The 14,632-nt window shown below is 39.0% G+C and overlaps 1 protein-coding gene across 1 annotated transcript in view; it reads left to right on the top strand.

Annotated features, from left to right (window-relative positions):
- The window catches only part of LOC124037889 (BMP/retinoic acid-inducible neural-specific protein 3-like), a 96,217-nt gene that overhangs the window by 54,288 nt on the left and 27,297 nt on the right, over window positions 1-14,632 (top strand). Inside the window, exons 6-8 of the mRNA XM_046353086.1 lie at window positions 4,650-4,755; window positions 5,139-5,375; window positions 13,174-13,396. Of these exons, the coding sequence (XP_046209042.1) occupies window positions 4,650-4,755; window positions 5,139-5,375; window positions 13,174-13,396 (566 nt within the window). The remainder of the gene's footprint in view (window positions 1-4,649; window positions 4,756-5,138; window positions 5,376-13,173; window positions 13,397-14,632) is intronic.

Below are 14,632 nucleotides of genomic sequence, written 5' to 3'. Positions count from 1 at the left end.
TTACTTACTAAGTAATTCACAGAAATGCATAAACAAAGCACAAAGTAGATATAGTTACAAGAAATGATGAGGGAATGTGCCCTAGTGGGCTAAACCGGCATCACGGCTTGGTGGACAAAACGGGGAGTGGGGGTCAGCTGAGAAGTCACAACAGAGTTGATAATTATAACAATTGAAATGATAATCCTTTGCGCTCACTCATTCAGGAACAATTGCAATCAATATATAAATATTTACCCTCAGTGTGTGGTCTTGATTGCTGGTGAAAAGTCTGTTTCCTTTGTAGAATTCTCTCTCTCTCTCTGGGGATAGTTCAGAGTGACATTCATTCATGTTGTTGTTGAATGGATGTTTCGGCGGTTGTCGTTCTTCGCGTTCAATGATACCGAATTACTAGCTGCAGACTAGTAATTAATATCAAAGATTGTTCTTATTCTGTCGGTATCGATAGTCTAAGAGTTTAACCACGTGGTATGGTTAAAAGATTCAGCAATGGTCTGCAATCTTTGTACTCCCGTGATTAAAAGAAACATGGTCTGACTGAGTTGGGTTTTATTTGGAATTGCAGAAAAGGGGCTGTCCCAGGATGCCTGACCCTAACTGGGCTCAGGGGCGGTCCTCTGATTAAGTTCAACTCAAAAGGGAATTGGAGTTTCCTTCATTAAACAGTCCAAAATCACATTACACAATTTTACAAACAGTATCATACTCATTCATCTTATACAACAATTAGATGTAAACCTCATATATGAGGCTATTATATAAACAGCGTTATGATAATGTGGCCACACTGTCTCCCATGAGCTTTCCCAAGTTGTAACAAACAGACCCGTTTGTAGCTTGATTCTTCACCAATCTTTTATACCTTCTCCGGAACATGAAATTTATTCGGACCTCAAGTTCTGTGAGGTGGGAGAAATTCCTTTGTTCTCTATGAATTTTCACTCTGTCTCTTATACTGTGTGGCCATGAGGCAGGGTCTTCTCAAGAATTTACGACCTCTCTCTGACCACAGCAGTCTGGTTGTAGAAGCAGAGAGCGGGGGATGGTGCTCGCTGTACCCAAAGAGGGCAACGTCATGACAGTATTAAGGTCTCGATGTCCTCCCCTCAATAAAAAGGTACCCTTGGATGCAAAAAAAGAGTAACTTTGTTATTTTCTATCAAGGTCATAGAATCTTGGGGAACTTTACAAATGTAGATAAAGGTATGAGCTGTAGCCAGCTTCGCTTACCGTTAAAACCTCTGTCTAGGTCGTCAATAAAAGCTTCTCAATTGCAAGCTGTGAGTAAACTTTAACTTTAACCAGCTCGGTTTACTCTCTGCAACGTTGTCTGGTCAGAGCACCTGAATCATTCAGCTCTAAGAGAAGGGAAGAGCACCGCTCAATCACTCCATTACTGTTACTAGTAAAGTTAATAAAAAATAGCTAGCAATGCTAATGTTAGCTAGAAAAAAATCAGTGGTCCCCTCAATCTTGGTTAGCTTGCTACATTTTTACTGCATGTAAAGTCAATCTGGCGACATCACAATCATGACAAAATGTTTTCCTTCTAATTTTCCTTCTAAATGTTATTATGTTTCAAAGCCAAATCCACGTTGCAATGAAGTAGGCTAACCTTAGCTTGTTAAGGTAGCTAGCTAATGTCAACTCTGCTGGTGATGATAGTGTAAGCCAGGAAAACAGTGGTTTTAAAACATCTGGCCGGAATCATCAAAGAATGTCTCAACAATCATAAACACATCTAGGATGTAAATGGGGATATGCAGCATTGACTAAGGCTATGCCCCAGTGAACATAAGAAATTAAGAAATGGGCCGATTCTTTGGCGCTGTGAAATAAGCAATTTCCAAAGAATCGCCATTCCTTATGAAACATTACTGGCATTCCATATTTTTCTAAACAGGTTGGAGTACAGGCCCCTTAATAGCCATTGTTATTCAAATACATCACATCTCTGGCACATTTAGTGGCATTTTATCCTGCTTTTGTGGAATTATCCATTGGTTGAATTAACAAAAGGCATGATTCTTTCAGTTTCAATGCCTCTGCCTTAGTGGTATTATAATAATATGAATGCTTCCATTTAGAAAATAATTGAGCTTCCAAGACACTTGAGGCAATGCACCATGCATATTAAAATATTAAAGGGTTGTTACTGCACTACTTTTGAGCACTTTTGCCATCCTCCCTTAAAACCATTAGCTATTCCAAAACGCTAACCGCTAGTTAGACCTTTAAACAAGTCCCCAGTGGCAGATTCTTTGGCTGAGGCATTTTAAAACATCCTTGCCCGAATCAGAGGAGGAATGCATGCTTCATGAGGAGTGAGTGAAAGTATGCTGGTGCTGACTAATAGTACTGTTTGATGATGCATACTAGACACATCCCCTCCCAGGGCCGGCCCTAGCCTTTTGAGGGCCCTAAGAGAGATTTGGATGGGGACCCCTCCAGCTCATGGGAAAAACGTTTTAATGGCTCTACTCTTGATTATTTTCCCCTCTCCAGAGTAAGAAAAAGTTAATTTGCTGCAATTTGACCATTTTTTTACATGGCGATGTTAATTTGATATGATACTGAGCGTGACTAACAAAATCTATGGGGGCCTCCACAGGGTTCATGCCCTTCGTGCCTGCTTGGTAATTCGGCCATGATTACCACAAGTTCAGATAGCTGGCTAGATTAATTTACCAATTTAAAAATATATATGTTGACATGGGCTAATTGACAACTGTTGATGCAGAACCACATTTTGAAATTGTACCTTGTGTATTCTACTATTCTAATTCTCAACAGTAAGTAGTTTTTTTCATTTTTTTGCCGGCCCCCTAATGACCACTTATGTCGCTCATACCTGGGGCCAGCCCTGTCCCCTCCTAATCACATAACCTAGCAACACAAACAAATTATTCCAGGAAATCCTTTAAGAGCAATCAAACAGCTACAATTAGAATGTCTGATAGTCAGCGTGATTTAATTGCACTCGATTTTGGCATATTAATATAATCCTCCCTCTCTCCACCCACTCTCCCCATCTCCAATCCATCTCATTTAAATGTTTCAATTTGTATTCAGGCAATTTCCCAGTTAATGACAGCGCCCAAATCCCCCATAAGTTACTGTCCATACTGAAATATACAAATCACTGTTTAGAGTATTTTTTTTCTAAATCAATTTCTTATAGAAACGACTAAGTGTGCACGTGTTCTGCTCCGCTGGGTCCTTGTTGCAGATGGTCTCATTGCTATGCATTGAAAACCCAGCTTTAGATTTGCATTCGGTCAATTTTCCCTTTAAGTCGGACATCTGTCTGTGTTTTGAAATTAATCTGCCCATCCCTGTAGACACATCTGGGATTTTAATTAACTGTGTCGAAGCATCAATAAAAAAAGAATGGAAATGCTGGCGATGGGCCTGGTAAAGTTCTGGTTCTTTTCCCCCTCTTTCTCCCACCCTCGCTTTGTCTCGTTGTCTCTTTCTCACACACTCTTTCTCTCCCCCCGCTCCTCCGTTTCAAAGTAACTCAAACCTCAATGTTGAGTGAAATTTTGTATGAACATCGTGTGATTTTCATATAATGAATAACATTACATTTACATTTAAGTCATATAACTGCTACTTATGTCATTGATAAGGTTGATTGATCATGGTTCTGGTGTCTCAATGCTTTGAAGGATAGAGAACTTTTGACACAGTTCAGTTTATTTTCTTTTTCTTTCTCGTGTCTCACCCTTCCCTTAGTTTTTTCCCAGTGACCTTAAATTAGGTGTCAAAGAAATCTGACTGTTCTGCCCACAGACAGAAAGGAAAAGTGTGTCCTTTCTGCTGGATGTACAGTATAATTACAGGTACTCATTAATCTACACTGGCAATGTAGTTACTTTTAAGGAGCCACTGTGGTGGAAGGGGAGAACCATTTTTAAGTGACAGGGAGGGAGATGGATAAGCCTGCAGGCTGCCAGTTTGTCTTGGGAGGATGGCAGAGGAACCTTGACATACGGGAGCTTTAAATCAGCCTTTTGTCAATGATGATTGAGCTGTGATTGTTCACAATCTAACCACCCACTCAAAGAACAGAGATCCTGTCTTCCAGGTTTGTCAGCGTGAATCTAGTGATTTCTTTTCTTTCTTCCCTTTGTCCCCAAAAATGTTTTTTTTTTTTTTTTTTTTTTGGTGGGGGGGGATCCACATCATCTCCCCTGTGTCAGATGACAGGACTTTTGGGTTGCATTGCTACTGTATGTCTTCTCGTTCTCTGAGTAGACACACAAACCTACTCTGCACCTTTAAGCTTCTTCGCGTACCATACTTTTTGGATATAATCTCACGTGGCCTCTGAGTTTTCATATAACAGACTATACTAAATGTCAAAACGCACATCCTTGGTGTTGCGTCATACATCAAATAACTGAAATACTGTATCTAGACTACTTGTAATGTCTGTAGATGTGAACATTTAATTGTGTCTAAATAAGGTGTAATATATATAGTCCTGTGGAAGGGCAGATGGGAGAAAGTGAGTGTACTATTAGTTGTTCATCTCATTCCACATGACATTCAACTCCGCATCCCTGCATTTTTAATGACTTTAGTGGCTCTCTCTCACAGTGCAGTGGATTATTGCCATGTGCCTCTGTCTTTCTCTTTAGGTGACCGAAACAAGGACAGGCCCTCTTGGATGCAGTAACTATGACAACCTGGACTCAGTCAGCTCTGTTCTGGTTCAGAGCCCTGAAAACAAGATCAATCTGCAAGGTCGGCCATCCAGAATTGAACCCACCCAGACATTCTGATGGAATTGTCACAGTTTCTATTTTCTGCCAAGCATTAGACGAGCCACCAGTGTCAGAAGGAATTTAGCTTCAATCTGTGTTTCAGTCTGGCATTGGAAACCATACCACTGGATTCCAAAGTGAATCACAGGGATTGATAGACATGTATGAACAAGCCAGTGGAAATGTGTCTATAAAGTGACTAGAAAGTACCTAATTCTGTCCTTTATAAACTTACTGTAGAAATGCAATATGCTATAGTTACTACAATATTTGAGTCTAGTTAATATTACAGTAATTTGTTTTGAAGTTTACCCAGTATTGTAAAACACTGTATAAACAGTACCATATCATCTCCTCTGCCAGGTCTCCAGACCATCCTACCAGAATACCTGAGGTCTAGGTTTGTCCAGGCGGCTCTGAATTACATTGGCTGTAATGAGGAGGGTCAGTTTGTGTGCCGGGACAATGACTGTTGGTGCCGCTGCAGCCCAGACTTCCCCCAGTGTAACTGCCCCGATGTGGACCTGAGGGCCATGGAGGCCAGCCTAATGCACATCAGGGACACCTGGAAGATAGCCAACCAGGACTTTGAGGAGTCAGGTAGGGAGCATGAGATTGACGATACACTCAGAGTATGGAAAGAGTTTGTAACATTAAAGATACTTGCACACAGAGCCAAGTACTGTAGGTAGGCCACAGAACATTACACAACACAGAGATTAATGTGACATATGACAAGATATATGGGTTCATGTCTACACTGAGTGTTCAAAATAATAGAACCACCTTCCTAATATTGAGTTCCACCACTTTTGCCCTCAGAACAGCCTCAATATATGGGGGCATGGACTTTACAATGTGTCAAAAACGTTTCACAGGGATGCTGGCCCATGTTGACGCCAATGCTTCTCACAGTTGTGTCATGTTGGCTGGATGTCCTTTGGGTGGTGGCCCATTCTTGATACACACAGGAAACTGTTGAGCGTGAAAAACCCAGCAACGTTGCAGTTCATGACACACTCAAACTGGTGTGCCAGGCACCTACTACCATACCCACTTCAATCTTTTGTCGTGCCCATTCACCCTCTGAATATCACAAATACATAATTCAAATCTCAATTGTCCCGGTTTAATAATCCGTCTTTAACCTATCTCATCCCCATAAAGTGACATCAATATGGGATCATAGCTTTCACCTGGTCAGTCTATGTCATTGAAAGATCAGGTGTTCCTAATGTTTTGTACACTCAATATGTACTTTAAGGATTCATTATTCAAATTAAATGTTAGGTCAATATTGATGAGTCTAAAGTGTCTGCTTTGTGTCAGTAAACACATTTCATTAATATGGCCCATATGTGGGACTGAATCCACAACATTGATGTTGACAGCATTATACTGTAAGGGTGGATCACAACAAAGACGCAGAACTTTGTATTGGACCACCGTGTTAGCGCTTGTTTTCTTAAAACAATACTAAATGGGAGATTACATGCACCTGTGTGCTAATATAAAATAGCTTGATTGCAATGAAAACCCCACAAGAATAATCCAGTGATTTTAGCTGATCTTACATTGACACCAGAAATATGTAACCTTCGTTGTCTAGGTTTTCAATATCCGCCCCAATTAAATAATGACCTATCAAGAGCATCGGAAAACATAAGGCTGATAAATGGAAAATATTTTTAATACTATAGGAGTAGTAGGCCTATACTTCATTCCAACGTTTCATCTGAAATTGCAAATCAATGTGTGTGCCATTGGAAATATCTTAATTATACTACATTTTCATTAGATAACTAATCAGGATTGACTTGATTTATTTACACATTTCAAATATGGCGAGTGTAGGGATAATTCCTCCCCGGTCTTGATACCAAATTACTATACTTTTTAAAGACACATTGTAATTAATGGATTCAATAAATTGGATTCGAAACAATTGAGGCTGCACAAACATGAGTTTTGCATTTATACAACATGTAGGGTAAATTACCACAGTGGATTTCCCTTGGTAAATGAGAAAATACGTTATCCCAGTTGTACGGAATGATTATTAAATAGATACATTGCCCTTATTCTGGTCAAAAAGTAGGATTCATTTGTTTTGCGATGGGCATACATATGTGACCGACTGACTTGATACGGTCTTATGTTGAAAAATTTGAAATTGTATTTTTTTAAATGTACATACAGTACAGTTGAAGAACAATGGGAAAGTAATTCTGCTTTGGAAGTTGGTAAACTTTTGAGAAAATGTCCCTGGAATGTTTTGGCACACCTACTGGAGAGCTTACTGAACACCATTTCAGCACACCTACTGAACACCTTTTCAGCATCATTCACAACCTTTTAAGCTTTAGCCCCACCCATCTCTTTAAAGACTCCCATGTGAGGCCATGTGCTAAACAGAGTGAGTACAGTAGTGTACAAAACAACCAAAGATTTCAAGACCAAAGGCGGGTTCATACTACGTCTATCGACTTGTCTGTAGACAGTTGTTGCAGTTACATCATTAACATTCTATTGTCGTCCGACATCAAACTTGTCGTTGTTGTTATGAAAAAGTGTAAACACAAATGACACGCTGCATGACATTATCAGTCTGGTGGTCCAAAATGTATACAGCAATAAACCCATCCGTTTAAAAATGTATTTAGTATATGTGACCGATAGGCTCAAATCGGTCTTATATAGCAAAATGTTCAATAGTTTTTTTTACATTGGATAAAAGTAGAGACTCAGAGCAATTTTGTTTTTATATCATACACTACATGAGGAACAATGGGTAAGTAATTCTGCTTTGAAAGTCGACAAACTTGTAAACTCACTTTTGAGAAAATGGCCATTGAATGTTTTGGTACTACTATCGGAGAACCCTTTGTCTACACCCATTCAGCATCATTCACACACTCTTAAGCTTTAGCCCCACCCATCTCTTTACATGTTGATCTGAGTGTTCCTTACTAACAGCAGTCAAGCACCCAAGCCAATTTGCTAGCTATTTCCAGACAGAAAGAGGAAACAGCTCACTGAACATTATTCGCCCTAGTAGAGCTGGTTAGGCTGTTACGTTATCCAGAGCGTTGGTGACTGCAACTATGCTGTCAGATTGTCCGTTAGTAAAATCAAAGCATTTCCCAGAGTGTTAGAGCGCACTTGACGCTCTAGTAAATTATTAGGGTTGATCCTAACGTTCTGATCTCACAAAAGCAGTCAAGCACCCAAGCTAACTGGCTAACATTGGCTAGCTTGCTTGCTACTTCTAGACACAAATGAGAACACCCCACTGACTATTTTAGTCGCCCTAGCAGAGCTCGTTAGGCTGTTACGTTATCCAGAGCATTGGTGACTGTAACTGTGCTGCTGGAAACAGTTGTATTAAGTTGTTTTTGTCAACGTTTACAGTCACCGGCCATTTTCAACGGGTGTTCATAAATTAATCAGTTATTCTGTGCTCTGGCACACACACAGACGAGTGCTCTGACATAGGAGTAGATGGCCAGACTGAATTTATGACCTCACCCGAAATGGTTACTTGCATAGTGAAGTATTTTGTTAAGACATGTAGCTAGCTAGCTAGGTAAACAATGAACAATAATCCCAACTCATGACGTTACCACCCTCAATGAATTTGTGGGTAGCTAATCAACCAGGTTCAATGTTAGCTAGCTAACATTAGGCTATAATTGGCCAAGCAAATGGCTCTAAGATACGAATAATAAGATCATGCATGTAACGTTTGCTTGCAAGCGAGTCAGCCAGCTAACATTAGCTAGCTAACAGTACACTTTAACTTGAAATGAAACCACTTTGTCAAAATTAGAAACGTGTAATATCTGAAAATGTAGCTAGCTAGACTATCTTACCCATATATATTATTGATGGACGCATCTCCTGTTGGATGTCATGGTTGCCCTTAGTTTGAAGATGTAATCCAGAGACAGTTTTTTCTGTCAATCTCCTTAGCTATCATACTTGAATTCCACTGATTTCAAAACTCGGTCCCCCAGAAAGTGGAGAGCAACATTTTTGCAGTTTTACAATGCAAAACGTTTTATTTTTTTAAAGCTGTGTTAGACAGGATTAAATAGACATACTGACCAGCTCAAATATACAGAAGTGTGCTATATGGCAGCCCAATCCAAACTCATCTCTCAGAATATCCAGCCTACTCATTATCTCAGCCAATCATGGCTAGAGGAAAGGTTGCTCACTTTTTCTGTGGCTAAACCAACTACGCTCGTAATTTAACAATTGTTTTCGTATTTACAGATGGTATTTACAGACGGCATATATTAATAACTTCTTGATGCTACCCATCCCTTTAGCGGGATAATTATCATCAACAACCGCTGAATTGCATAGCACCACATTCAAATAATATTGCTAAAAATATTTATTTTCATGAAATCACAAGTGCAATATAGCAAAACACAGCTTAGCCATTTGTTAATCCACCTGTCGTGTCAGATTTTGAAAATATGCTTTACAGCGAAAGCAATCCAAGGGTTTGTGTAAGTTTATCGATCGCTTGACAAAACATTATAAACACCTAGCATCAAGTAGCTTGGTCAAGAAAATCAGAAAAACAATCAAATTAATTGTTTACTTTTGATGATCTTCAGATGTTTTCACTCACGAGACTCCCAGGTACACATTAAATGTTCCTTTTGTTCCATAAATATTATTTTTATATCCAAAATACCTCAGTTTGTTTGGCGCGTTATGTTCAAAAATCCACAGGAAAGAGCGGTCACGACAACGCAGACAAATTCCAAATAGTATCCGTAATGTCCACAGAAACATGTCAAATGTTTTTTTATAATCAACCCTCAGGTTGTTTTTAAAATATATAATCGATAATATATCAACCGCAACCTTCTTTTTCAGTAGGAGAGGAAAAGGCAATAGCTACCCAAATTCTGTTGCGCCAAGCAAAATGCTGCTAGCACCCGGCCATACAATGACACAATGTTATCTTTCTCGCTCATTTTTCAAAATAAAAGCCTGAAACTATGTCTAAAGACTGTTGACACCTTGAGGAAGCGATAGGAAAAGTAATATGGTTGATATCCCTTTAAATGGAGCAAAGGCAGGCTATGGAACATGGAGTTTTCAAAATAGAAGCCACATCCTGGTTTGATTTTCCTCAGGGTTTCGCCTGCAATATCAGTTCTGTTATACTCACAGACAATATTTTGACAGTTTTGGAAACCTTAGAGTGTTTTCTATCCTAATCTGTCAATTACAGGCATATTCTAGCATCTAGTCCTGAAAAATAGACCATTTACTTTGGGAAAGTTATTTTTCCAAACATAGAAATTGTGCCCCCTAGCTTCAAGAGGTTTTAACAAGACATTTGTGGAGTGGTTGAAAGACTTAGGTTGGAGTCATTAAGACTACTTTGTGTGAACTTCCGACTTCAACTCTATGTCAATCTAGAAATCTGGCAAATAAAAGTAACTATCTAAACAATGTCTTAGTTTGTTTGTAGCTGGTTGGATTGCTAACTAGTGTTATGTTTTCTGTCTAGCCAGCTCAAATAATTACCATATTGTAGCTGACAACGTCTTAACTTGAGGTCATTTCGTAATTCATTATTACACGGAAATAAACTCACAAGATCATTATTTACAAGTGAATGGTGAGATAATTACAGAAAATAGCTTACGGTTGTGAGTGTGACGAAATACAAGTTGGGTATTCTACTGGAGGTTTGATGAACTTGGACACTGTCTCGTTGGCCTAACATTATATCCTAATTTGACTTTGGTGCAAGTCATGTTCTTCACATTACTGTCTGGTAAACACACACTATTTAAAATCAAATGTATGTTTATTTGTTACATGCACAGGATACAGAAGCTGTAAATGGTTACTTGTATAGTGGATTCTTTTATTTAGACAGGTAGCTAGCCAATAAACAACTTTCTGACAAAATAGAGAAACGTATAATATCTGAAAATGTTGCTAGCTAGACTCTTACAGTATACATAGATGAGCACTTCTACGTCTCTGTCACAGATGTCATGTTCCCCCTTAGTTTGAAGATGTAATCCAGATTCAGGTGTTTTATACATCAGCCTTCTGTGTGTTCTCTTTTCAACTCCCTCTGCATATTTGCAATAAAACTTCAGAATTTTCTTAATCTCCTTAGCTATTATACTATGCTTCCACCGATTTCAAAACTCAGTGCACTTCCTCTGTGACAACAACACTGTCCATTAATGTTCCAGAAGACTCCACAATGTCTGGTTCAATTAAAATGTTTTTACTTAAATCAGGGATTTCCTCATCGTCTGACTCATTTTCAGAGTCAGAGAGAGTAAGCATGGCATGATCGTCTTCCAGAAATTGGAGAGCATTATCAACACATTTGCAGTTTTTCGTGATATCCTTAAAAAAGAGTTATTAGAAAGGATTACCTACACATACTGAGCAGCTCATGTTCTAGACAGAAGCATGCTACATGACAGACCAATTCAAACTCATCTATTGGCATGTCTAGCCCATCCATTATCTCAGCCAATCATGGCTAGCGGGAAGGTTCTTAACTTTTTCTGTGGTTAACTTCTCTAGGATATCGCGTCCCACCTCAACAACAGCCAGTGAAATTGCAGGGCGCCAAATTCAAAACAACAGAAATCTCATAATTAAAAGTATTATACACCATTTTAAAGATAAACTTCTCGTTAATCCAGCCACAGTGTCTGATTTCAAAAAGGCTTTACGGCGAAAGCACACCTTGTGATTATGTTAGGTCAGCACCAAGTCACAGAGAAACAGAGAGACATTTTCCAAAGAAGAAGAGGTGTCACAAAACTCAGAAATAGCGTTAAAATGAATCACTAACCTTTGATCTTCACCGCATGGCACTCACAGGACTCCATTTTAAACAATAAGTGTTTTGTTCGATAGAGTTCATCTTTATGTCCAAAAACCTAATAATTTGAAATTGGTGTGTTATGTTCAGAAATGCATTGTCTCAAACAAACATCCGATGAAAGTGCAGAGAGCCACATCAAATTACAGAAATACTCATAATAAACATTGATAAGATACATGTGTTATGCATGGAATTATAGATAAACTTCTCCTAACGCAACCACTGTGTCAGATTTCAAAAAAGGATTTACGGCGAAAGCACACCTTGCGATTATGTTTGGTCAGCGACTACAAGTGGACTAGTACAACAACTTTAAATGAAAATTCCACCCCAAAACAATATTTTTGTATTTGTTTCATTCGTCCAATTTTGACATGGTCCTGAAAGGTTTTCCTTGTCAACAATCAAGTTTTCAAGATATGTAACTTTCAAAAAACAGAAACCATCCCCATATGAAGCGTTTTGCATCATATGCACAATAACTGTTTGTCGGGTGTTTCATGAAAGGGGTTTCCATGGCTGAGCAGTAGGGGCTGTGCCTTTTAGTTCCAGTAAAGGGAAATCTTAACTCTCCAGCATGCAATGACATTCTAGATGATTCTGTGCTTCCAACTTTGTCGCAACAGTTTGGGTAAAGCCCTTTCCTGTTTCCTGGACAAAGCGAGGTCCATACATAAATGGTTTGTCAATATCGGTGTGGAAGAACTTGACTGGCCTGAACTTAACCCCATCGAACACCTTTGGGATGAATTGGAATGCCGACTACGAGCCAGGCCTAATCACCCAACATCAGTGCCCTACCTCACTAATGCTCTTGTGGCTAAATTAAAGCAAGTTCCCATAGCAATGTTCCAATATCTAGTGGAAGGCTTCCCTGAAGAGTAGAGGCTGCAGCAAAAGGGGGACCAACTCCATATTAATGCCCATGATTTTGGAATGAAATGTTCAACAAGCAGAGTCCACATACTTTATGGTCATGTAGTATCTGTATTATCAGATAGAAATCCACACCACTGTTTAATTGTAAATATCACAGTCACTTATTAGATTAGGTTGGATTTATTCAATGGCTATTGATAGCTCTGAAAATATTTTGGTTAATTCCTGTTATGCCCCTATTCACTCATTAAACCGGATACCCTGAAGCAAGGTAACATTTCAAGTTTCTGTTTGGCCTCCACACACAGAGATGAGCTTGATCTGCTAGGACATTTCATACACAAACCAACATTTAGTTCAGCCTCTCCCCATTTATCATATGTGTCAAATAGTATTCATTTAATTTCATTTAAGTCATTTAGCAGACGCTCTTATCCAGAGCGACTTACATCTCTTCCAGTTTCCCCCACGGTGGCCCAGCAAACCAATTCCCATGTGCCATCTCTCTAAAGTGATCCGTTTGGCTATGAGACAAAATTAACAGAATCTAAATACAGAATATAAAGTACTAAGCGGAGCAGAACTGCAATGGAGCATTAAACCTCTTCACACCTCTCTGCCTTGCAGAGGAGTTCCAGAACTTTGTACGGAGACTACCGACATTCTACGCCCTCAACACATCTGCCATCCAGTACTTCTGGAAAATGGAGCCTGCCGTCCATCAGCGCTACAGACAGCTAGATCTCAGCAGCAGACAGCTTATCGCCAAATCCAGACGGATCGTTGACAAACTCTTCACCCTCAGCAAGAGGTGTCGGACACAGCTGACAGTCATTGTGCTGAGAAAGAGGTGAGAACATGTTATGATAAATGATAAACAGTCCCTGTGAGGAGTGAATGTTTAGTCATAATGTCTGTTCCACTATCAGATGGACATACAGAAAGTACTGTAAGGAGATCTGAAAAAAATACAATTGATCATTGGGAAAGTATTGACAAATACTGACAAATTTGACAAATGGAGTTTCAAGGCCCTCGTAAGACATCATAGTAAAATAGGATGTATTGCAAAAGGAAATAGTGAAATGGTGGTGTACTGGGTGTTACATTCCCCAATAAGAAACCAAAAATAGTGACCCAACAGAAAAATGGAACTAACAAATGAGCCACTGACAACCAAAAGAAAACAGGTGAGGTTCTAAAAGGGGTTCTGAAAGGGAACCATGGGGGTGCTGGTCAAGCGAAATCGAGAAGCGTCTTAACATTTACCATGGATGACCACTATATTCCCTTAATTAATAGACAAATTAAAGGAAAAGGAAAACGCCACAAATTTACCGTATGGTGTAAAAACAAACATGGAGCAAACCAAACAGGGGAGACACAAGCACTGGGCAAAAAGGGTCCATAATCAGGGGATATCTTTACATGACACATTTTTGATATTCTAAAGAATACAGACCATTTCCAATGCATATTTTTGGATATGCACTATGTCCTGAGAATTTCAGAATCCAGATGTGCCTTTTAGACATGTATGCTATTGGGATTACTCTGAATATCACACATGGACATTTCCTATGGCTGGATATGGACTCATTCAATATCCTGAAATATGTGACAACCTATTTTCTCTCATGTTGACTAATACTGACTGTATACATTGCATATCTGTGTTTTCTCAGCACATTCAAGATATGGAACTATATTGATTCAAAATATGCTTCTCTTGGCTGTCCATATGCAAATGTTGATATGCTGAAAATAAAGATGATTTCAGAGGCATTACTGAGTTTTCACCACATACTCAATAATTTGACAAATATTAAACCCATATTTTTCTTTCATGCACAAATCACTTTTGGATTCCCTCTGGATTTCTGTATATACTGACTGTAGGCCTACATAATATATTTTCTCAGCACATACAATGCATAGACTCTTGACTGAGGTCCATATCAGGATCTTGATATACATTTTGATATGCTCAATTAGGACAATATCTGATTCTTATTTGAGTTTGGAGGATATGCTCAATAATTTGACAAATATTAAATCCATATAATTATTTCACACACAGCTATAC

This window comes from Oncorhynchus gorbuscha, linkage group LG06 (genome assembly GCF_021184085.1).
Source record: "Oncorhynchus gorbuscha isolate QuinsamMale2020 ecotype Even-year linkage group LG06, OgorEven_v1.0, whole genome shotgun sequence".
Lineage (NCBI taxonomy): Eukaryota > Metazoa > Chordata > Actinopteri > Salmoniformes > Salmonidae > Oncorhynchus > Oncorhynchus gorbuscha.
This window is presented reverse-complemented; position numbering and strand designations above follow the sequence as displayed.